Source organism: Idiotropiscis lumnitzeri, chromosome 1, assembly GCF_059441095.1.
Source record: "Idiotropiscis lumnitzeri isolate Australia: NSW breed Sydney's pygmy pipehorse chromosome 1, RoL_Ilum_1.0, whole genome shotgun sequence".
Lineage (NCBI taxonomy): Eukaryota > Metazoa > Chordata > Actinopteri > Syngnathiformes > Syngnathidae > Idiotropiscis > Idiotropiscis lumnitzeri.
The window spans coordinates 12,872,523-12,896,097 of record NC_142391.1 but is presented as its reverse complement, the minus strand read 5'-3'; the positions used below and the strand labels follow the sequence as shown (position 1 = coordinate 12,896,097).

Here is a 23,575-nt window from a genome sequence, read left to right as displayed (position 1 = left end):
TTTTAGTTATGATATAGTCAGTTAATCAATCAGAATTTTCTCCTGCCAAATATCGTAATCTGTCTAAAAAAAAAATCTGTTTCGGTCATGGCCTATCCAGAACAGCATCCAAAGAACTGCAAGCCTTAATGGCCTCAGTTAGGTCAGGGTTCATGACTCAACCATGAGGAAGACAAATGGGCAAAAATGGCAACAATGGGAGAGTCCGAGTAAAAAAAAAAAAAAATCACTGCTCATCTCCACATTTGCCAAGAGACAGCTTGATGAACCTGAACACTTTTGGAGATACACTCTGGAGACCGACAAGACAAAAGTTGAGCTGGCAAAATCAGAACACAACATTTTTGTCCGTTTGTTTTTTAACTTTAAATGTATTGCTCATGTTTTTAGTGGCTGAGTTAGATTAGCTGGACAATGACGGCAACTCTCAGCTGTGCAGTTGACATCCATTGAAAAAGTTGCTTTTGAAGTGCTTTATCAGAGATTCCCCGAGCCACTTCATTTGCGTATGGCCATACCCCACCATTAAAAAAAAAAAAAACAATTAACAAACTTTAAGTCTATTTTTAGCAGCGGAAAAATGGATGAATGGATCATTTGAGCTATCTTGTGAATTCTTTGCATCACTCATCAATGACGATATCCCACATCCAACAACACACCTGCCAACTTCTTTTCCATCCTTCATCTTCATGACAAACTCTGACGAGACCTTCCACTGCCCCCCTTGGGAGCATTGACGTGCAGCAAAAAAAAACCTCAGCGTTGCCTCATGTGAGAGCGCTAAGTGCTTTGTGCAGCCGAGACACGCAGAAAGGAGCCAGACAGACGTGCAACAGCCTCACCTTTGTTGTCCCTGATGACATGCTGACACCACTGTCTGATTCGTCGAGTCGGCACATGTATTGTTTTATATTTGATAGAGAACAGAAGTTACATTGTGAAATATGCATGCGCGGTCTCACAAACATTAGTCACAGTCCCGTTTTTAGCATTTCTTGTAATTTCCTGAGTGTCTTTTCCTCAGACTGTCTGACCAGAGGCATGACACAGTCAGCCAATCAGTACGAGAACATGCCAGAAGACCAAGAGCCTATGAACTCTGCTCTGAAAAAGGTGGACACTTAATTAGGAAAAGCAATTCAATCTGCTCAATACACGAGGTAAATGTTTTATTCAGCTTCACAAACCTCATTAAGTCACTTCTATTTCTGTGATGCAGACTGAGAAAAAGTGTATTTTTCTTTTTTATTATTTATCTACTTAAGAGAGAGAACTACAACTACTCTTACCGTGAAGAGGCATTCCACATGATATATTTTTTGGGGGGCTTTTACACATTTCCTGCATCGTTAAGATTACGGTGGCAAATAAACGTAGTGGTTGTTGGGGTGGCGTGAAGAACATTTAGGTCAGACGTGGATCGATTATTTTGATGAGCAATTCTAGACGTCTGGACAGGATATTGTTCCACTTTGGGCAAACTTCTCCTTGGCATGTTGTTATTGAAACCTGAGCAAATTCTCTGGGCATGTAAGGAGAAGAACTTGAAATTCTGTCCATTTTGTTTGCTGAATGTTTCACTTCCTGACGAGCCTACTACTTTTACTATTTTCCTTTTCTTTCAAATACTGCATAGCAATGTATGCGCCTTAAATGATCAAGTAAATTCCACAAAACACATCCTTGTGTTTGATGAATATGAAATACGGCACCTGTTTGGTCTTGGCGACAGCCAGTGAAATGAAAATGACAGGAGCAGCAAAGGCAGGAAGCTACCCCCCCCCCCTTTTTTTTTTCTTTTCTCATGAATCTTTCAGTGATTTCGTGAATGAAAAGTGCCCGGCACCAGTTTTACTTGCCAGTCCTAACAGTGAGCCCCCGATTAAAAATAGAAATAGCGCTAGGCTGAGGAGAAGGATGAACTTAGAAGAAACATCTTTATGTTGGAACATGTTATTTGGTACAACCTGCAAAATCCAAAACAAGAACTTTTGCCTTTGCTAAAAAGTTTCTATTGACAATGTCAGGTATTATTTTTCACAATAATGTTGTTTGCATTCTCGAAGAAGCCCAAAGGTTTTGTGCTAACTTTGTCATAATTCCTCCCACCTTGACTAAGGTTCCAGCTGTAGTAAAACATCTGCAAATTATGAAATTGTCCACCACAATACTTCACTTTAGGCATAAATATGTTTGCACCAAACAAACCTTTTGGAATTCTGCAAAGGAAGTTCATGAATTTGATTGATTGCTTAATTCGTAACAGAGCCACACCCTTGTTATAAGAGCGTGTGTTCACTTGTGACACCGCATAATTTCAGTTGTTTTTACTTCCCGTCTCAAAGCTTCTTTTTTGAGTACAGGTTATAGGTGCACATTAATGGTAGAAAAAGTTTTATACTGCAAAGCATTTTAACAGGGCTGTCAACTTTTCATATTCACTGTACATTTAATAATCAGTATCTCTGCTGAGTATATTTAATTTAAATATTTTGGTTTTTGTCATGTAGCACAGGTGCATGCTGCTATATTGGATTTTTGTATCCTATTCTTTAATTGTGAAGTGATGGTGGCATTCTGAAAAGGATTAAGTCCCTACTAAAGGCCTCGGGAGCAAATGCACACCCCTCCACTGTTTTTTAAAGCAGACTTTTTGATGCAGATTGTCTGCTGTCATTACAATTTTCATGTGTGCCCAATAGAGTGTCTTTAATGATGAAATGCTTAATTGTCCAGTTTTCCATTCACTAAGGAATGGGCAATGTTACGTCCAGTGATAGTATGTGCAGGCCTGCAGCAGTGATGTCAGATCATGGTCATTTGTAATGCATGCTTGCCAAGTGTTCCACAAGGAAGCTTTGTAAACAAGCATTGTTTACTTGTCACCGAATGAACCTCAAATAAGAATTGATTATCATGATTATAGATATGGAGGCTGCACCAACTGTCGGCCTTACCTGTAGATGCAGTTTCCATAGCAACGGGGGGCCTTTTCCCATCGTCCTGGTACGGATGAAATTGTGGATCCAGGTCGTCGGCCGACTCGCCACCTTTCGGCTTCACTTCGTCGCGCAGCGTCGTCGCGTTGCCAAACATACGGCCGTAGTCGTCACCGAACCATTTGCCCTCCGAGCCGAGCTCGTCGCCGGACTGCGCGGACATGCTCGTGTCGGGTGTGTGTGTCGTGTGTGAGCTGGCTTGGCGTGGACAGTATGTGTGTAGCAAACACGCAGCAATGCGGCGTCTGTCAGCCGGAGTGTGCGTGGACGCGTCCTCGGATGAGGCGGTGCGCGCGGTCGGGGAGAAGCTGGAGAGAAGCCGGCGCGATTCTTTTAGTTCACTGCTCGCTAGGGCGATGACGTCATGGTAGCCGGGAGGCTCAAGGTAGCCACGCTCAAATAAGAGCTGCCTTTCTAATGGCGTCTAGATGTGGCAAGTCTGCAGTATTGATAAAACATTAAAAACATTAGTATAGTAAACACCTTTAAAAAAAAAGGGGGGGGGGTGAATTACAAGAACTGTCAGCCTAGTGGAAAACTGTAGCCGTGTGGCGCCCTCGCGTGGCCTATTGGCCTATGACATCTTTCAAAATGGCTCCCTAGCAACAAGACAAGAGGCCAAACATGACACTAGTGAGAAGCACGACCAACGTTTCGTTGGACTAAAGGTATGAAACTGTCATACAGACCCCTCCTGTACAATATCCGTGTGTCGTCTTAAAATAAAACCTACAATGCTATAAATTGGGTCGCTGTTAGCTTTAATTACACACTTTGGTGAACTAACAAATGCCCAAAAAATTCTGTTGTTATATGGTATTTTACTTCGTTATCAACAGCTTCTCTTCATTCTGGAGTGTTTAACTTGCCTGCACTGCTTCCAAGATAGAAGACACGAGACTGAAATCATATCAGCATTTTTCCATCCTTTGATTAATTGATTTATTGTATTCAAATGATATTGATGTCGTTTTGATGGTTTGGGTTCTATAGTTGCGATTTAGTCATTATTTTAAGAGGTCAATTGAGTTAGCAAAGTCCCATCTGAAGGTCCATGTACAGTTAAATGAAATGTAGTCAACCTACCCATCCGCGTTATAGTATCAAACTCCCTGAGTAGGTTTAATTTTGACGTCACGGCAGTTGCACTAACGATGGCGTCACGACAGTTTATTTTCCGTTGCCATGGGAAATGTGTGCGCGTTTCAGTGACGTGTTGCGAACGAAAGCCAGCACGTATTTTACGATCAATGCTTATGACGCCTGCGAGTATTCATCCACTTGAGCCAACCCGCGCTGCGGGCCCACAAGAGGAGATGTTCGATGTTAGAAGTGGAAGCACGAAGGCCTATTTATTATTTGGGGATGATGTGATGTTAAATAGAAAAAGCCGGGAGCAACCATCTTCTTATGATGTTTGACGCCAAACGGCTAAGTAATATCAGTTACTGTCTTTCAATATTCTATAATTATGTATGAGCACGTTTAAGTCAGTTAAATTGGCTTTAATCAGCTTCTGGATGACCACTGAAAGTTACAGTGAAATGTTTTTTTTTATTTGTAGTGTTGCTCATTACATAAGAAAAGTTACATTCATTTAGTTGGGATGCATTATGGGAAAGGTATATTAAAAATTATTTGGAATATCAGTACTAAATCCCATAAAGCACGAGTTATTTGTAGATAGGAATTGTTTTTTATTGCATTGTACTGACAAATGACCCTGCATTATTAACTTTTTATTATCAGATGCAGTCAAATTCTGGGCAGAAGAGTGGGTCACGAAATTATGAAAAACCTTGCTGTGATGAGGACGTGGTCAGAGAGCTGGTCAGTATAACAAAGTACTTTTTCCAAATGTTTTCTATGAGCCCGCCATTCGCGGCAGATTGGGACTGTCCCTGCCCCACAAATAGCGAAAATCCATGTATACTTGGCACCTACTGAAATGGATTAGAGGGGAAAAAACTTCCAAATTCATAATAAAATCCCCAAAGATGTTTAAAAATGCTGATTAACATCAAATCTAACATGTTTACAACATCTCCTCTGACTAGTAAAAAAGGAAAATGCACATCGCCAGTAAATCAGATGGCCGTAGGTTTTGCTAAAACTTTGGCTACTGCTATTGCTATCTTGGTTTGCTAGCTGTAAACCAGTCCATACACTTACTTATTTTATCTTTAAAACAGCAGATGGTTTGATACAGCTGCCGTACTGGATTGTGCGAGTGTACTTGATTTTGTGACCGCATAAGCATTAGCTCCATTTCCCAACAGTGCATGGCCAATGGGCTTTCCTATGATGACCTATCAGAAGAGGAATGCGGCGTTACCTCCCTGGAGGTCATCTTGAGTGGTTTTCCTCGGATGGTTGGACTTTCCTTCTTCCCGAAGCTCCGCCAGCTTCAAATACTGGGCCAGAACATAAAGCGCATGGAGGGACTGGAAAGCTGTCCCTTACTCGAAGAGCTCTGGGTAGTCGAGTGTAAGCTGACTGTGAGTTTCTTCTATTTCTAACACGTGACATTCTAATACTTGACTTAAAAAAATATGATTTAATCTGCCGTATTCTGGTTCTCATTCTGTATAATTTTCCTTATTGTCTGTTTTCTAAGAAAATTTCTGGACTGCAGCATTGTCCTCAGTTGAAGAAACTCTACTTGTATGATAATAAAATTAGTGAAATAAAGAATTTAAAATTGCTGGTCAACATGGAAGTCCTGTGGCTCAACAATAATTACATATCTCAAATACAGGTTTGGGGACGTTCTAATTTTTATGCGAGTCATCTTTTTAATCACAAATTTTTCTATGAAATAATGTTTGTTTTTTTCATCCTCAAGGGCTTGAACTCTCTTCGGAACCTGCAAGAACTAAACATTGCAAATAATAATATTCATAAGATTGGTAAATTCTTTGTAAAGTTAAATTGTTGGGGAAATAAAATACCTGAGCATTTTTTTCTTGTTCTACTTTTAAGGGGATAGCCTTGTTAACAATATCAACCTTCACACTCTCAATCTGTCCGGAAACAAGATCAGCTCCTTCAAGGTGAGACAACGATAAATTATTAAAATTCTTAACACATTCACTACCAGTCGGGTAAAAAAAAAAATGGACCTTTTAACGTTTATAGCCGTCAATGGCAGGAAATTAGTTAATCTTAAAAAACATTCTTGTCAACCCCTCGTGGGCTTTGTGTGTTTGACTGCCGTGGGGTTGTTGCATTTTGTTCAGAAGAATCCATTTTGTTTCTTTCATCTTCATCTTATTCGTGTGTTTTATGTCAAGGACTTGTATTTAAAAAAAATCATCTTGATACTTGTCATAAATTTTCTTATACCGGGATTTTAGTTTAGTTTACAGTAGTTTTTTTAATTTAATCTTTGATTTACATGAAATTATCTCAAGTGAAAACAGATGTTTATTTTGATCTTATCAATTTTGTTAGGATTTTAAATTCTATGTTGTTTTACGTTTAGCCCAAAAGTATTCGCACGCGAGCCAAATTTTGAGTAAATCTGTATGAGACTTGCCAGTGGATTTGACAACCCGATTCTCATTCTTGCTTCATTTTGTTAGTTTTTGTCAGTTCACTTGTTTGAGTTGTAAAAGATGTTGTGCTACATCTTATTAAGCAGAACCAACCTGTGCTCTTTGTTGTCGCCTTAGGAGCTGACCCGGCTCACCTGTCTGTCCCAACTGAGAGATCTGGCTCTGAGCGACTTCACGTCCACGGCAAACCCGGTGTGTCTGCTGTGTAACTATGCCACACACGTGATGTACCACATGCCCAAGCTCTTGTTTCTCGACACCTACGATGTCTCCAGCTCGCAAATCAATGAAGTTGCTGAGGTAGTGAGAAGCCCAATTTCCACAAATCTGTCCTTAAACTTAAATTCTGAATATTACTTTGAGGTGGGTTCTAGATTAGGAAAATGATTAGCAACTGCTTTTCGAGGGTTGATTTACAAAGTAAATTAACGATGCCTTTTTTTGGTGAGCTTTAAAGTCGAGCTTTCTGTACTGCATATTTTCATGCTTGTATTTTAAAGCCTCCGGGGTGACACGTGTTTTCTTTTAGTCCACTGTTATGAAGAAGATGATGTTTTACAACATGCGTGCCCGCACACCTCGGCGGAATCTCACAGAGACATTGCTGCGCCTTCTCAAGAAGAAAAACGCCTCCATGGAGTCACCTAAAGAATGCATTCGGTCACTCAATTACACCTTAAAAAATGTAGGTACGCCTCCAGAAACCGCTTCATGGATGTCGTAAGAGTAGGTTATTGACTTGCAATCCGTGCGGTGCGTCCCCAGCTCGAACGTTGTCTTTGTAAGGAGTCCTTAGAAGATGCATACAGTCACCTGAAAGAAGATTTAAGCACGAAAGGTGACAGCTGTGACCCCACCGCAGAGCAAATACTGAGAAAGATTGAAGTACTGCGGCAGCGACTGGCTATTTGGAACAGGAGGCTGCATGAGTTAGTTTGTGTAGTCATATTTTTAATTGACATGATGTCAACCTTTATATATTTCCTTCTCCTCGTGTGTCATGTTTTTAAAGTGGAAAAATGCTCCCGCTTTTTTCTATCTTCAGGATTGAAAGCTGGCATCAACACAATGTGTCCCAAGCGACAGAAACAATGGAGGACACTGTGCACTTTATGTCGACAGAGCTTCATAGTGTTGGAAATATTCGCATGGAGGAAGGCAGCTCCACAGACCCGTGGTACTGTACTTTTGTGGGTTTGCACTATTGTACATGCCAGGGGTGGGTGGTCAAGATCTTCAAGGCCTTCCCTGCTGGCCAAACATAATCAAAAATCATGATTGTATTCTTCACATTGATGTCATATTATATCCTAGTGTTGTATTCTTAGGTTACAATTTTTATCCAATAAGAATTCAGCTAGCTCGTGTTGCCAGGCAGATTTCCTAATATCAGTGACATGCACTATTCACCCGAGGCCTTCAGATACAAACGTGCAGGCGTCTGTTCTGTGTGTGAGGGGTTGATAGACAATTGTGATAGCCAATCAGGTCACGACGTGATGACGTGATGAGTACGGCTTTCTCGCTGGCCTTACGTTGAAGGTGATGAACGCGTCTTGTGATTGGATACTCACTTGTGAGGGTCAGCGCTATGCGGAATCAACACACCAGAAAATCGTAACTGGCGACCGTTGGAAAATCTAAAATATATTCTTGCTTTTTTAAACATAATGGCCGAAGGTGGGAAAAGTGTGGATTTAATTGCAGATACACTTGCGAGGCCATTTTCAAGACGGACCTTTCAAAAGAAGCAAGGTCGTCCAACATTCACTCAGTACTGCATAAGTGTGTTTCTGTATATTATTTCTCCAGCCGTGGTGACATAAAGGATGGTAATATGCGGGGGATTTAGTCACGTAGGACTTCACGGAAGGCCTACGTGTGAAATGCATGTCCCGCCACTGGTACACGCGTGTCCCGCTTTACCAAGCTCGTATGTTGTGTCTCGAACAGGTACAATTCATGTTGCGACCTCCTGCTTTCTCGATTCTCTCTCTCGGATTTCATGAGTCACGGCATCACTGGTATCAAGATCAACAGAGTTGTCCGCATCCACAACAGCGGGTTGAGGCTTCGTTTTAAAGACAAACTTCAATCCCTGCTGGCCAGGGAGGATTCCGTCACCTTGGCGCAGTAAATCAACTCACACTTGAAATCAAAGCAAATCAGGTTCTGTTTTTTTTTTCCCACACATTGCTTATGGCAAGAATTTCACGCAGGAATTATAAGCGGCTGCTTGAGCACTTGTTCTACGTCGGTAACACAGACAAAAACCGTGAGGACGTGTTGACCATCCTGCAGGAAGGTTTCAAATCAGCAAAAGAATATAAGGTGCTTTACTTTTTTATTTTTTAATAATATCTAAATATCTGAATATATATATAAATATATTTTTAAAAAATCACCATGCCAAATTTCTGATAGTGTATTCCCCTCAAAACAGGCCCTTGGAAAAGAAGCAGCAGTGCCTTTATCCAACAGTCTGATTGTGAGCGAACAGCCAAGAATTGAGTATTTACGAAGTCGTGCTGTGCAAGGCTGCACCAATATAAGAACAGATAAAGTCCCGTTCAGATCTGGTGCGTGAATTTGATACAGAATGCAGAAAATGAAATCGATGGGTAAATGCTACATGTTGATCCTGTAGGCAGAGTTCTCGTTTCCAAAGTGTTTCTGGGCAACAGCATTCCAATCAGAGAAGGAGAACTGGTGCACAGGAGGACCTACCCCCGCGCTTCGTCTGTATATCGAAGTGTGCACACCAAGCATCGAGGTACGTCACATACTCTGTGATGATATCACTTTTTTTTTTTTAATTCAGCATGCTTATGTTTTTTTCTTTATCTAGATGGAGTACACACTACCATTCCCAAAGGAAGACAGTGGTTTGTCTTTGACAATGACCTCGTCTTGCCCGAGTACATGATTTGTTTTGAATACCTCACTGGCGTAAGTAGCATTTTATCAATACAATATGGACAATTGAACGCTTCCAACTTGGGGGATGGTCCAGTAGAACAGCCAAAAAATGTTCGGACTAGTTTAGGCTGGCTGAACTGCACCTCAACCCCATCTAAGCCCTTTTGGATGAACTGGAGCAGTGATTGTTAGTCAATCAGTGGCCTAAAATGGCAAAAATAGTTTTTAGCTGTTATAGATTAAGGGACAACCAAATTATTTTTCTTTCTCTGTGTCTCAATCCATTTGCTGCTTAAAAAAAAAGAAAAGAAAAGTCCTCCCAGCGTACCTTAATTAGTTAATTCAGAAAGAAATTATCTATCTCGACTGTCGAAGTAGTGCAGCTGTACTTGAGCAGTACGCGTGATAATATATTCTTACACCACTGAGCAAACTTGTTCACTGCATGCTGTTCATAACCTTGACCTGTCATAGTTACCGCACGGATGCACTGTTTTTTTTCCCACCTATACCTTCTTGCTTCTCCAAACAAGCAGAGCTGGCCACTTGACCCTTTTTTGCCAGTCAGTCTCCCGCACTCCGGCCGCAATCTCTGTACCGTTCCGGCCTCGACTCTCCGGCCTAATTCATAAAAATTGTCGGCCCCCAAACCCCGGACTGCCCAGCTCTGCTAACAACCAATCACAGGGCGAGGCTAGGCCATTTGAGGGTGAGCGGCTTTAAAGACCATGTTGCTGTATTTGAGGCAATTCTTGTAAACAGTGAAATTTTGTTGATATCAGACTGATTAATGTGACTTTATTGGGGGTTTTTACCACCATCTTTCCGATAGTTATCATGCATCCCTAAATTAGAGTGAGTATGAAAAAAACTTCGAGGTCATGAATATTCAACAATCAAATGAAAAACAGCAAATACGACAATAATTGCACACCTTGTGCCGCCTGACGTCATTTTTCCCCACGTCCCACTGTTCCTAACGTCCAAATGTCCTATCAGAGCCATGCAGTAATTTCAGGAGCACTTAATTATTGAATATGCTTTAATGAAATACATTTGAAAGGGGAAGGAAATGTTGAAATTGCAGCTCACAAATGGAAACCAATTATTCTGGACGGACATCACTTGGCTTCATTTAGCAACTTGTTACTAATGATGCGACTCTTTTAAAGGGCAATGAACAGCCGACATCTCTAGACGACTGCACGCATGTCCTTGACCCTCCCACCTTTGACACTTCATTGGACAAGCAAGTTGTCAACATGGAGCCTGTCTTGGAACCACTGCCCAAGTTGTCCAATTTGAATGAGAAAGTTCTCTTAAATATGTCCGGTGCCAGTGTCCTCCGTGACATCACTGTAAGAGTTTCTTTTTCGAGTAATGTTCATACTTCCAAGCTGAGCTATTGTTGACCGTATGTTCACTGTTCAGGTGCTGAACCTTCACAACAATAGTCTGAGTAGTCTAAAGGAGGTTTCCTCCCTCCCGGCTCTTCGCCGTCTCACCCTCAGTTTCAACGAGCTCACTGGCCTCAATGACATCGCTCACATGGTATTGAATCAAACAAATCACCATCAAGTAGCATTTTAACATTTGAGAATGTTGTGGATGATAGTTCTGTCATAATCCGATTCTAATGATGTCTTTACCAGCCCAATCTGGAGTTTTTAGATGTCAGCTTCAACCAGCTTGGGAGCCTTGAAGGTCTGCAAGGGTTAAAACAGCTCCATCATCTTGTTGTCAGCTGGAATCAGTTGACCAATGCCAGTCAAGATTCCTTTGTGCTCAAAATACACACACCTGCGCTGCAGATACTAGAAACACAACACAACCCGTGGAATAAGGTGCTTCCAGTAATATAGTAACAGTAACAAAAAAAAAATCAAGTTTTACAACTTGGACAGATGTAAAGAATTTATACTGAGTGTTGCTTTGTTCCTGTCAGCCAGAGGACGTCCGAATGACCATATTGAGCTTTGTGCCGACACTCAGAAAACTGGACAACACACTGGTTACAGAGGAAGAAGTTGCTGATGCTACTCACGAGACGACTAGAACTTTTATCAACGAGGTTAATGTTTAGCACTAATAAATGCTTCTCAATGATTGACTCCAACATTATATGGTAGACACATTTCCCACTTTAGTCCCCAAGTTTCTCGAAGCTTTAGTTATGAAGTTGATCCAAGGAAATAGTCCAAATTTGATTGTTTCCCAGGGATTTATTGAGATGTTTGTTTGAACTTGTGCTCATCTGTGAGTAGTTAATTCAATGAACAATTATTAGCATGAAATCCATATAAGTCTGCATTAAATGTCATTTTATTTATTTATTTTGCAAATGTCCTGTTCGGGACAATAAAACCCCATACACACACAAAACTAATTTACTACTTGACTTAACATAATTTCGCTTGTCCTTATCATATTATAATTGTTGCCAAATGTGCACTCTATTTAGATCTGCATGCAACAAATGTAGCAACATTTTAAAATGGATAAACCTTTGATTTTTTTGTTGTGTCATCAGTTCACTCCAAATAGATGTGAAGAACCTTGTCAATCAAAACTGACATATCAACTTGAAACAGTTAGTTCAAATAATGCTAATGCTTGAGATGTCTCTGCTTTCAGGAAATGCTTATCGCTTGCTCACATACCAACAACGAACGTCCGCGAAGTCTCAGCCTGGTGTCAACAACCCAGCTCCTCTCTGAGCTCATTCCGTCACCCAGAGACCTAAGCCAAGACCTGCAGCCAGACTGGGCCTCAAAGGTCAGTCCAATCAGTCGAGGAAATCCTCAGTGTTGCATGCATTCATTCTTCAAGCGCTAATGGCGGCTGAATTTGGAACAGATAACCTCTCTGAACCTTGACAACCAGAAGATTTGTCAGATGAGCCATCTGGATGGCCTCGTCAACCTGCGCTGGGCTTCATTTAATAATAATTACATCTGTGAAGTGCAAGGTCTTGATTGCTGCGTTAATCTGGAAGAGCTCTACCTTAATAACAACAAAATCAGCACACTCAGCGGTCAGTCTTGCAGAGGACTTGATGATAACATGTTACTTGGTACTTCAATAGACATCTCTACGTTCGCCTTTGTTTTGTCATTCTCTAGGTCTCTCACAACTACAGAATTTGTGCAAACTCAGCATGGATGGAAATCAGCTATCCAATTTCGACGCCATTGTCCTCGATCAGCTACACAATTTGACCTTTGTGTCTGTGGAGAACAATGTCATCAACTCCCTGCATGGCATCCACAGGTGCTGCGCGCTCCTGGAGCTCTATGCTGGCAACAATCACATTTCCGTGTCGAGGGATATCTACTATCTCAAGGTGGACTTGTCATTTAAACTCCCGTACACAAAACTACATCCGATCAAAACATAATCAAATGCTGTGTCAACACTTTCGGCATTTAAAATGTCAAATCATTATCCTGACCAAAATTAACACAATTACAGTGTTGTTATAGTCTTGATTAAAAAAAAAAAGAGAAAAAAACTCACTAACACATTTTTCAATACAGTATAAAATTAATCTATTGAAAGACAATGTAAACAGCAACACCCGAAAATGAATTTAAAAAAAATCAATTAGTCATTTTCTGACTGAGATGACAGCGGTATAGCAAATAGTGTTGGCTCTCCAACGTGAATGTAATTAATTAAAAGATTTGTTAATAATTTGCATTTTAAATATATATATATTTGACAGAATAATCCAGGTCCTCACCATACCAACGTGTCACATACACATTGTCTTTTATCCATTTGACAATTATATTGTCAACAAGTGTATCAAATGCTGAATATTTTTTAAACAACATTCTCGAATTGAGAACTGTCTAAGAAAAAATGTTTATCTTTATTTTTAGGTGTTGGAAAACCTCATCATCTTGGATCTGTATGGGAATCCATTATCAGAGAATCTCAAGAACTATCGTATTTATGTGGTCTTCCACCTACCATCTCTGAAGGCCCTGGATGGAAGTGCAGTAGTGCGTGGCAACAAAAATGATAGTGGAGTCGGTGACATAATTGTCATAAAGTGTCTGTTTTTTTTTTTTTTTTTTTTTAATGCCCTCAGGATGCAGCTGAATGTGAAACTGCGAAGGCCATGTTTGGAGGCCGACTCACACCAGACCTGGTAGCAGAGAAATTGGGCCATTCACACTACGCTACCATAACCCACCTCACGTTGAACTCCTGCTCCATCAGGTGGTCTTTTCGAATCAGCTGCATTTGCTGTACATGGATTTTTTCAAGATAAGACTGATTCGAAAAAAAAAAAAAAAATCTCTTTCCAAACAGGAGTGTGGACCTGTCTCCAACAGACCTGTTCGTAAACGTACACACTATCAACTTAGATCACAACAGCCTCACCTGCTTCTCTGGCCTCATCCACCTCCCCAATGTCAAAGTACAAACAAAGAGGAATGACAACTTCTTGAGTCGAGGGCAAGATGAAAGACGATTCTTTTTTTTTTTTTTACTTTAATCATAGGTCCTGTCTTTAAACTACAACCGCATTGAGTCCATCCTCCCGAGGCAAAAGACGTTTCTAACTAACAGACAGATGTTGCACAACAAAGTGCACTCCAGTGGCTATGGCCAACAGAGCTTATGCAAAGGGAGCAGGTAATGTGGCAATTAGTTTGATGAATTGATACACGGCTGTCTCACAGACCGGGTTTGAAAATATTGTGATTGAGTGGCACCCAGTCCAGGATGTTGTCTGTCTTCCACCTGAAGACAAATGGCATAGGCTCGTGCTCCCGACCCTGAAGTCATTGTTATTTTGAATACACATATGGGCTACATGATGGATACTTTTGCTGCCGCTTACCCTGTTCAGGATCTCAGGTGAAGTGGAGCCTTGCCCAGCAGGCTTTTCGTGTGAGGGGTTATCCATCCTGGACTGGTCGCCAGCCAATCACAGGGTACATATAGACAAACAGCCATTCAAAATCAAATTCACATCCATGGATATTTAATTTGCTTTGATTAAAATGTGGGATGAAGCATCAGGAAACGAACACACGCACACGGACAGCACGCTAACTCTACAGAAAAAGGTCTCATTTGAACCAGATCTGACTGTGAAGGGCGTGTTGGAGAGTAAAATATTAAATTTAAGTTAAAAAGATAAGTGAGGGTCTCGAAGTTAAATAATTAAAATAATTTGAAGGGACTCTGAAAGCTGCTCATACGCTTGTTTAATATTTCGTTGCCGTCTACAGCCGTTAGGGGGCAGCACCTACCTGCAAATGGTTACGACGTTCACGCAGTTGTGCCCATTTTTTTCAGTGCCATTCCCACAAAAGGAGCGAAATTTCTCATCGTTTTTTGTGTTTTTATTGACAGAACAATTGGTTTTACAATTCGATAACCTTTTCTTTGTCAATATATCTATGAACAAGAACAAAACAAAGATGTACAAATAATCAGAAATGCCAGTTCAAATCCGTCATATACAGAAATTACACTGAAAAATAACCTTTAAATATATTTATAGAGACAAATTGTCGACAGACTTCAACTTCCCAATTTGTTTTTACTCTTCTCATTATCTACAAACTTAAGAGACTCAATTTAACAATCAATATCAATAAAAAATTAAAACATGGATTAAATTTAAAGCATTTGTCTTTGTAATATGAAATTTCCCTAATAAAAAAAGTGTAACAATATTACAGATTTCTGCATCTGTAGAAACAAAACAAGTGCTAATAGTTTCAATTTTTACAGTGTTTCCAGTCTTATGAGAAATACAGTTGTGCCCATTCTTGAGTTGAAAATATAAACAGTAATGACGTATAGTCTACACGACAAAGCGCCTCAACACTTTCTTTTTTTTTAATCTAAGAAAAATGTTTGGTACTTGAGCAACAATCCTTTATATAAAGTGCTTGTCACTGGGAATGCGTTAACGTGTTTTATTGTGAGTAAGTGTTGTGTAAAAAGTCAAAACATCATACCTGCTGTGATTTTTCTTGAGGCATTTCATTCTGTTCTTTTGGTGAAATAAGGCAGCGGGAGGTGTACATTCAAGCCGAGCAGTTACAAAAGCCTCTTTCTTTTGTGAAGGCACCTTGCACCGACCATCATCCTGGAGCCTCTGATGAGCAGCCTGGAGGTGCTGCATTTGAGTTACAATAGCATCTCCAATATGGCCAATCTGGAGCTCAGCAGGCTCACCAATCTTAAAACGCTCTTCCTACAAGGTAGGTAAAAGTGCACTGGCTGCCGCCTGTGAAAAGGTAAACGCTGAAACGCTAAACTCAAAGCCAGGTGCATGGTGGGCCTCAAACAAAAGAGCCGGTGACTTTCTTTACAAGCTCCATCACGCCGATTGGTGCCACAAAGGCTGCTTTGCTTGTCCCCTCAGGCACTTGATTTTCTTGAAAACCTCAAGAGTTGTCACTTATTTTACTGACTTGATAAACACCAACAAACTAATGGCAGTGAATGTTTTCTCGCCTTATATTTTTCGACGGAGATAACTGATAACTGGTGTTATAATATCGTCCTTGACCGCAGACTAGTTTAGAATGAATCAACAGGATCTGCACAGTTGAATATACCTTTGTCATTGAATCTTTTATAAATGTTTTCAAACATTCTGGTTATTTCATTTACCTTTTATGTTCAAGACTTTTTAATTGATCATTAGTAATGTAGTTTTCATTTGCCTATATCTAAATGCAGTGTCAATGTTCAAACAGTGCATAATGGTACAGTGGCTGACAATAATTTGATTAATTTAATGTTCGTCATTATTGTGGCACTTGTCGAGTCAAGTTTTTTTTTTTGAGGTGGTACTTTGTGTAAAAGTTTGGAGAACCACCGGCCTAGTCCATTGGTATGTCCATGCACCTTTAATTTTGACACGTAAGACACAACATAATGTCTTTTTTTTTTCTGAACACCAGCTAATGAAATGTTTTCATAGCAAGGCTCCTACAACTGCTTGAAATTCTTGAATTTGAATATTTATAGTTTTGAGTGCTTTAAGAGTTGCTTTGAATTATACTTTTGTAAGTAATTGTTAATAATGCAACATTTGGTCGAATAGTTTTCTTATTTGATGGAGAAATGAAACTTATGGGGATAAACCTAGATCTTTACAATACCTGAAAATGTTGACTTCAATTTGAATTGCTTATGCTGCTATGAAACATCATTTTGTTTGTAGCATAATATTTAGCGGAATACCCTGAAAGAATCATTTTTAATATAGTACGTACAGTCATAGATGAAAAATGCTTTTCTGCCTTAACATTTCTAATGACTTCTTTTTTTTTTGCATGTTTCCATAGTCAACTGAAAATATGAGAATTTATGTTTTAAGTAATTTTATTGTGCGTGAAAAGGCATTTTACCCTGCTTGTTCACAACTTTTGAATTCTGCATGAATAATTCGAAATAAAACTAAATAGAAGCAGCACAGTGTGCTATGTACATGTTCGACTCTTGACTGGGGCCTTCCTATGTGGAATTTGGATGTTCACCTTTGCTTGTGTAGACTTTTTAGTGGATACTATGTGGCCCCATCCATGAGTCATTGTTATTTCCTTTGTGAAAACTCTATAACCAGATAAGGAGACCAAAAGAAAAAAAAATGATGCCTGTATAGTGAATCACACTCTGCCAAAACATGACACACGACCTTACACATTTAATACATATGTAATATGCTGGAAGTTTTTAATCTTCGTCCTTGAAATGAATTCATGTATGACGCCTACTCTTCTCACTCTTTCCAGGGAATGAAATCAGCCAGGTGGAAGGCTTGGAGGGTCTGCATCAGCTCAGGGAGCTGGTGTTAGACAGGAACCGGATAAGGGCCTTGTACGAGAACTCTTTTGTTTCCCAGAATGTCTTGCTGGAACTGCACCTTACAGAGAATCGCATCCGGGAGCTCAACCATCTCTATCCTCTCATTGAGCTCCGTAAACTTTACCTTGGCATGAACAAACTTCAGGTATGATTTGACCTCCCACTCATGGCCAAGTGTGGACAATGTGCAGTATACGTGTCATGCTGGAATAGGCTCAAACTCCCTGCGGCCTTGAACGTGATCAAAAGTATAGAAAAGGGAAAAATGGGCTGAAACTAGTCTACACATTTTTTTTTTTTTATCTTGAATTGTTTTTATAGTAAGCCACTTGAGATTTCCGGCACCCATGAGATTTTGATTAGCCAAAAATGATTGGCTGATATGGACAAGGTGGCAAATAAAATGCATTTTTTCCGGCATGCACCAAATGTATGCATGAAGGATAGTAATCATGACTCATTATCCCCCACTGTGCATTGTGAGGGTTAGCATTAAAGGGGGCTCCAGCGTGATTGAAGGTCAGGGCAGTGTGTAAGAAGACAGAGGGGACAATCAGCGAAACATGTAATCAGCTTCTCAGTCTCCATCTCCTTCTCATCGAGGGGGAGTGATTTGCACACGTTAGGCTGCCAATCCATCTTACTTTTGTGCATTTAATTAAGATGTAAAATATGGCGGTTGTTCCGGCACATGACTCCCAGCTGTGAGGGCGTCTCTGAATTCCAGCCAAGGCCAACCATCAATCTGGTAAATCATGGAAAACCTCCCCCCTCCCTTCCCATTGCTCTATTGCGTGCCCAAACTCTCATGCGATTAAACATGTAATCTCTCCCATCAGCTGCTTCTATCCTGCCGCCACCAAAAATTATGAAAGGTTTCAGCCCTGATACATATGCCTCTATTATCCCAAACACATCCGGCTTCAATCGGAAGGGGACCCAAGGTTGGGGAGGAATTAAAACAATAAAATGTAAATATATATTTTTTTCCTCCCATGTTTGTAGGACATCTCAGAGCTTGATAAACTTGAAGTTCTTCCAGCGTTGACGGAACTCTCCGTTGTGGGCAATCCGGTGAGTTGCTCCATGTTCAGTGGGACACGTCACTGGGCACAAAAGGTTTTTCATGGGCCATATCTTCTGATGCCCGTTATGACCGTAAACCCATATAAATGTATGCCTCATTATCGCATACTTTATGCGCGACAAATTGATGCATAGCTACTTTTGGAACAAAAAATGAACACTTGATCAACTATTTTTCAGTTATATTAAAATGGCAATTCGCAGAGGTGGGGACTTTATCATCAGTCGTCCATCACGTAGTTCATCAGTTAGTCCGAGTCCATCAGAAGTACGTCATACACTTATTTGGCAGTTTATTGAACTGGTGGCTGCCCAAAGCTGTTTTAATTCCTAAACCACCAAAATGTTTTGATTTAAACTTCAAATGTTGTTTCCCAGGGTAAATAAAATCCAATCCGAGTAGTGCACTCCTTCTCTGCTGTTTATTTCCTTCTTTCTCTTCCCCTTCTTCTTCTTCTTCTTGTTTCATGGGCGGATTACAGCTCTTTGGTGCATACCTCCGCCTACTGTACAGAAAGCGCAAAGCGTTTCCATGTATAGTCAATGCCCTGCCATCAAACCCATTAGACAGTCTTGAATATGAATAATTTAAATCTGACTTTTTAAAGGCCTGTCAATTAAAATATGAAATTCACAAATGCATTGATATTCACACGTCATGCTCAGTGGTGTTTTGTCACATGTTCAATGAAATACTAAACACACCTGTCACTATGCTGCTGTTCATTTTTACAAGTCTAACTCCAACACAGAATAGCTTGTTAAATTTATGGTCTAAAACACTGACAATTTGAAATATGAATATCTGAGTAATTGCATGTCCTTCAAAGGCAAATGGAATTCATGGTGAATCATGATGAAATTCCAACAACATATTCAAATGAATATAGGTTGTGTAACAGCAGTGTGCAAAATGTGCAGAGCTTGTGACATGTCGCTCATGTTCTCTTTTGCCTTCCTCTTTGAATTTTTTGTGCCATGTCTAAATCTTTTTTTTCCACTTGCTACATTTTTATTTAATTTACTTGAATGTGCACTCATTTGATTGTCTGTAATCTTCTAACTCTTAAAACGCTTTCTCATTGCTAGTGAATGTAGTTCTTAAACCTGAAAAAAGTAAAACTGAAATGCCTAAACAACATTAGACTTAGTCTGTACACAATCTGTTAGAATTTAAAGCGCATTTAATTGTTCCATCTTTGATATCGATGGCATATTTGTAATTAATAGAAAATAATTGTTAGACAAATGAAGTGAAATTTGATCATTTTCCATGGCACCCCTGATGGTCTCTTGGGGCAAACTTTGATGGATATCACTGAACAATCCTCCGTATAATATTCGGGGGTGCCTTCATTTAAAAGCGCCCCAACTTGCTAGTTTGTGAGCTGTCGCTCGATCACTTTCTTTGTATTGTATTGTGAACCAAAATTTGATGACGACGCTCAAGTGAGGTGGAAAAAAAAAGGAGAGCAACAATCTCTTCGTTTATTGAATGGGCCAAACAAGCAACTGCAAAATGAAAACACGCATAAGGAGTAGAGAGAACACTGAACTAATTGCGCGATAACTTGCCAGTCACACCCTTTAAAGACACATCAACACATGAATATGTTTTTTTTTGCATTCCCATTTATTAGGTTTTGACATCTTAACGGTGCTGTCATTATTGTAATGCAGATTAATTTTGTTTAGTTTGTTAAAACATTCATTGGAAGAGGGTCTTGTAATCGTAATCGCAATATTAAGGAAATCACATCTTGATTATTTTCCAAAATTGTCCAGCACAAATGAACATTCCTGTGTCCACTTCCACCGTGGTAAAACAGCCTGCTCAAAAGCATGTTTTCAGGCTCACTTTCTCACTGAGGCGATACTCAACACTGACCCAGTGTTCCTCTACGCTCCCAAATTAAGCGATTACATGATGGGCCGTCTGCTGTTCCTCAAACTGGCCGGCATCACAGACAAATCCGGTGACCAAATGGCGAGTGCTGTTGGCCCGCTTACATCACCCATCTGGAGCTCGTGGATCCGGCGTAAGCCGAGCATGTATGTGCTGTAGCCTACGGATGATGGAGGAGGCCGCGGGGGCACGCTCAGCTGTGGCAGCCTTGTTCCCTCTGGATCCCACCCCCGCCTTTCTCTTCCCATTGGGGTTAATCCTGCCAAGGGGTAGAGGCCAACAACCACCCTTGAGACGATACCTCGTGCTGTTGTCCACATGAGATCGCTGCTTTGCCCGTATTCCCGTGCCAAAATATGTCCCCTCGCTTCTGGACTTTCACTGGCACTCACTCAGAGCTTAAATGCAGTAGCCTGTCGGAACATCAAGTTGTGTGAGCGAACAAGCGGGATATTTAACCCTTTTTGGGTCTGCACATAGCATCACAAATATCTCAAGGCAGGCACCAGTATTCCATTCAAAAAGACAATTTGGATAAGAGTGGTTTCTTATTGCCTGCTTTGTGACTTCTTACTTTCAGGTGGCTCGCAATTCCCTCCACAGGCCTGCGGTGATGCGCAGCCTGTCTCAGTTGCAGGTCTTGGATGGTATGACTGTAACCATGGAGGAGAGAACCAGAGCTGAAATTTCAGACGCAACAGTGAGGATTGCACACTTCACAAATAACTACAGCTCAGTGTCTCTTCTCTTTCAAAATCAAGTCTTCTTTCTGTATCGCTTCTCATTTTTTGAGTCAGTCCTGAAACTTTGTAAGGCAGGTCAACCTTGGAAGGATGGACAGTTGCGTCTGATGGTATTTTGTATGGAATTACCATATTTCTTCAAATATTGTCTGGCCAGCCGCCATCCAATTGAATGGTTTGCAACGATACAGAAAACTGAGCATTTGAGGTTACAAACGGCAATCAGTTTGCATAGTACGAATAAATAATCATGCACTGAAGGCACAATTAGTTACTGCTAACTTACTATTTGTCACTGGATTTGTTTTTCCAAGGCATGTTTTTTAGACAATTATTTGCTGTAACTCTGTTGCCGTTGGTTAGCGACTTCCACACAAATCAATGGTGGTCCGTAAAGTTGGTGCCAGGGCCTTTAGTAGCAAATTAGCTGGCTGAATCCATTATCAATGTCATATAAAACCAAAATGTACTATAACACCATGTGACTCTGCCACAAACATCACTTGGAATTGTTCAGAATCAATAATTAACTAATAATCTGACAAACATCAACTCATTTAATGCCAGAATTTTTCACGAGAGGAAACGCCTCAATTCCCGCGTTTTTCTGGATTTTGACTGATTTTGCGAGGCCAACAGAATACTGTGTTCTAATGCTATAAAAACATGGAGTTATGACGCAAAAAAAAAAAAAAAAAAGGCTAAGACGCATAAATTTTTTTGAAAACATATATGTATGGATTGAATGAGTTAAAAACTGAATGGCTGAGCAACAAATCAAAAGGCCGATATTATAGCGGGCCAGCTCAGAGGCCAATTTGACATCTGATTGGGTAAACACATAGCTAATATAGTTAAAGTGACATCTGCCAGCACTACCAGTGATTCCGAAAATTTAGGTTGCAAATGTAGGTCAGTGCTTGCAATGTTGTTTTTGGTTAGGTGAGAAGGCCCTCGTGATCTTGATGGCTACCAAAGATACAAATTGGGGTTACATTGCTGCTGTATGAACTGAACACCGTTGTAAACTGAGGACCCCCTGTAAAAGCCTTCCCACAATAACAGGTGGTACGGTAACTCAAGGACCACCATTTGTGTACACTTTTGTTCACACTCGGGTAATAAAATACAGATCCCATTTAAAGTCAGTTGCTAACCCAAAAAGCAGCGCAGAAGCACATAAACAGACTTTTAGACAAATTTAAGTGTGTAGAATTGTTCGTTACAATTTCATTTTCCATGCACAGCATTAAAAGTAAAGCGGATCTTACAGAACTAGTCATGTTTTTAAAACTCGCCTTGGCCTTGCATCTAAATGTGCATTAAATGTGTTTTTTTTTTAACCATGATTATGCTTTGCAGTTATGCTCTGCTGTATATTACATTTTCCATTGCCTTCATATAATTCTAGTAAATTCAGATATATTCCTGTAGATGTCTGTAATTTTGCAACTCTAATGGGCCTGATCAAACACGACTTAGTCCAGCATCACGCACACACGAACAGCATCCACACGAATAAGGGAAAAGCACAGATCAAACTCTCTCCGTCTTAGCGAATGGCTGCCCATGTAATGAGTGGAGTGGCCAGTGCAGTAATTCTCCCGTAGCTCTGAATTAAAAGCAGCCTAAGCCTGCTGGCATCATCCTGCTGATTAGATGAAATGTGCCCGGCCGATAATGCACCAGTGGATTTACTCCCTATTAGCCAGGTCAACGCGACCCCTCTGCCCGCTAATCGGACATGTGGAAATGCCAGACGGAATCCACCGTTCTCTCATTAGAGCAAGACCCCCATAAATGCCATCTGAGTCGCTCCTGCATTTGCTTTATTTTAATTTTAAAAGTTGCCATTGATGAGTAGTAATGACTGTTGCCCACCCTCAGGATTCTCTAATATGTGGAACACCAAGCAATCCTCTTCCCAAAGTGTGGATGAAGTGGGCACACCATGGTGATAGTAGTGGAGAAAGACAAGCAGTTAGGTTTCATAGACAAGCCTTTATCTTTTACTGACCCCTAATGTCAGACTCTCTGCTTGAATGCGCTGAGAATTTCCCTTGTTCCTGCTCGCCTGATGCTTATTTGATATTTCTTTCAAGCAATGCGAGGAGTGTTGCGCAGCTGCCGGCCTTGACACGAACCAGCCTGGACTGATGACTTACATGCCTGTCAGAGGGATGTCCATGACAGGTCTGCAGAACCTCATTCACGGACACGACATGCTCCCAAGTAACAAGGATGAACCCCAAGTTCAGTACACCTCCAAAAGTGAGCCCCGGTTCCAACTTCATGTGATCTTGTTAGCTTTTGGTTCATTGAATGTGTGGCTGTGTTTTCCTCAATCCCAGACAAGAAGTCCACAGAGAAAAATCCTTCAAGCTTTCATGCCGACGTGAACTCCAGACAGTCCAGAAAAGCCAGAAACAACTTGATAGCACCTTGTCCCCTTCCCCATGAGAAGTGAGAACACTTTTACACAGCAGGAACAAAGTACCAGGTTTATTACATTCT

The 23,575-nt window shown here is 40.6% G+C and overlaps 2 protein-coding genes across 2 annotated transcripts in view; one reads left to right on the top strand and one right to left on the bottom strand.

Moving 5' to 3' along the window:
• The window catches only part of rtn1a (reticulon 1a), a 22,112-nt gene extending 18,650 nt beyond the window's left edge, over window positions 1-3,462 (bottom strand). Inside the window, exon 1 of the mRNA XM_088317843.1 lies at window positions 2,961-3,462. Within this exon, the coding sequence (XP_088173969.1) occupies window positions 2,961-3,165 (205 nt within the window). The 5' untranslated portion in view covers window positions 3,166-3,462. The remainder of the gene's footprint in view (window positions 1-2,960) is intronic.
• Window positions 3,019-23,575, top strand: lrrc9 (leucine rich repeat containing 9). The gene is made up of 32 exons (XM_088317886.1): window positions 3,019-3,670; window positions 4,752-4,832; window positions 5,282-5,500; window positions 5,620-5,760; window positions 5,848-5,911; window positions 5,985-6,055; window positions 6,677-6,922; window positions 7,089-7,244; window positions 7,325-7,488; window positions 7,605-7,736; window positions 8,513-8,692; window positions 8,779-8,890; window positions 9,003-9,138; window positions 9,207-9,332; window positions 9,408-9,508; window positions 10,651-10,836; window positions 10,910-11,029; window positions 11,131-11,322; window positions 11,424-11,549; window positions 12,113-12,253; window positions 12,335-12,512; window positions 12,601-12,821; window positions 13,363-13,485; window positions 13,575-13,705; window positions 13,799-13,907; window positions 13,992-14,125; window positions 15,575-15,711; window positions 17,254-17,471; window positions 18,332-18,400; window positions 20,899-21,018; window positions 23,164-23,332; window positions 23,413-23,575. Exons 2-32 carry the CDS (start codon window positions 4,752-4,754, stop codon window positions 23,526-23,528), a joined length of 4,419 nt encoding a protein of 1,472 aa, XP_088174012.1. The 5' UTR covers window positions 3,019-3,670; the 3' UTR covers window positions 23,529-23,575.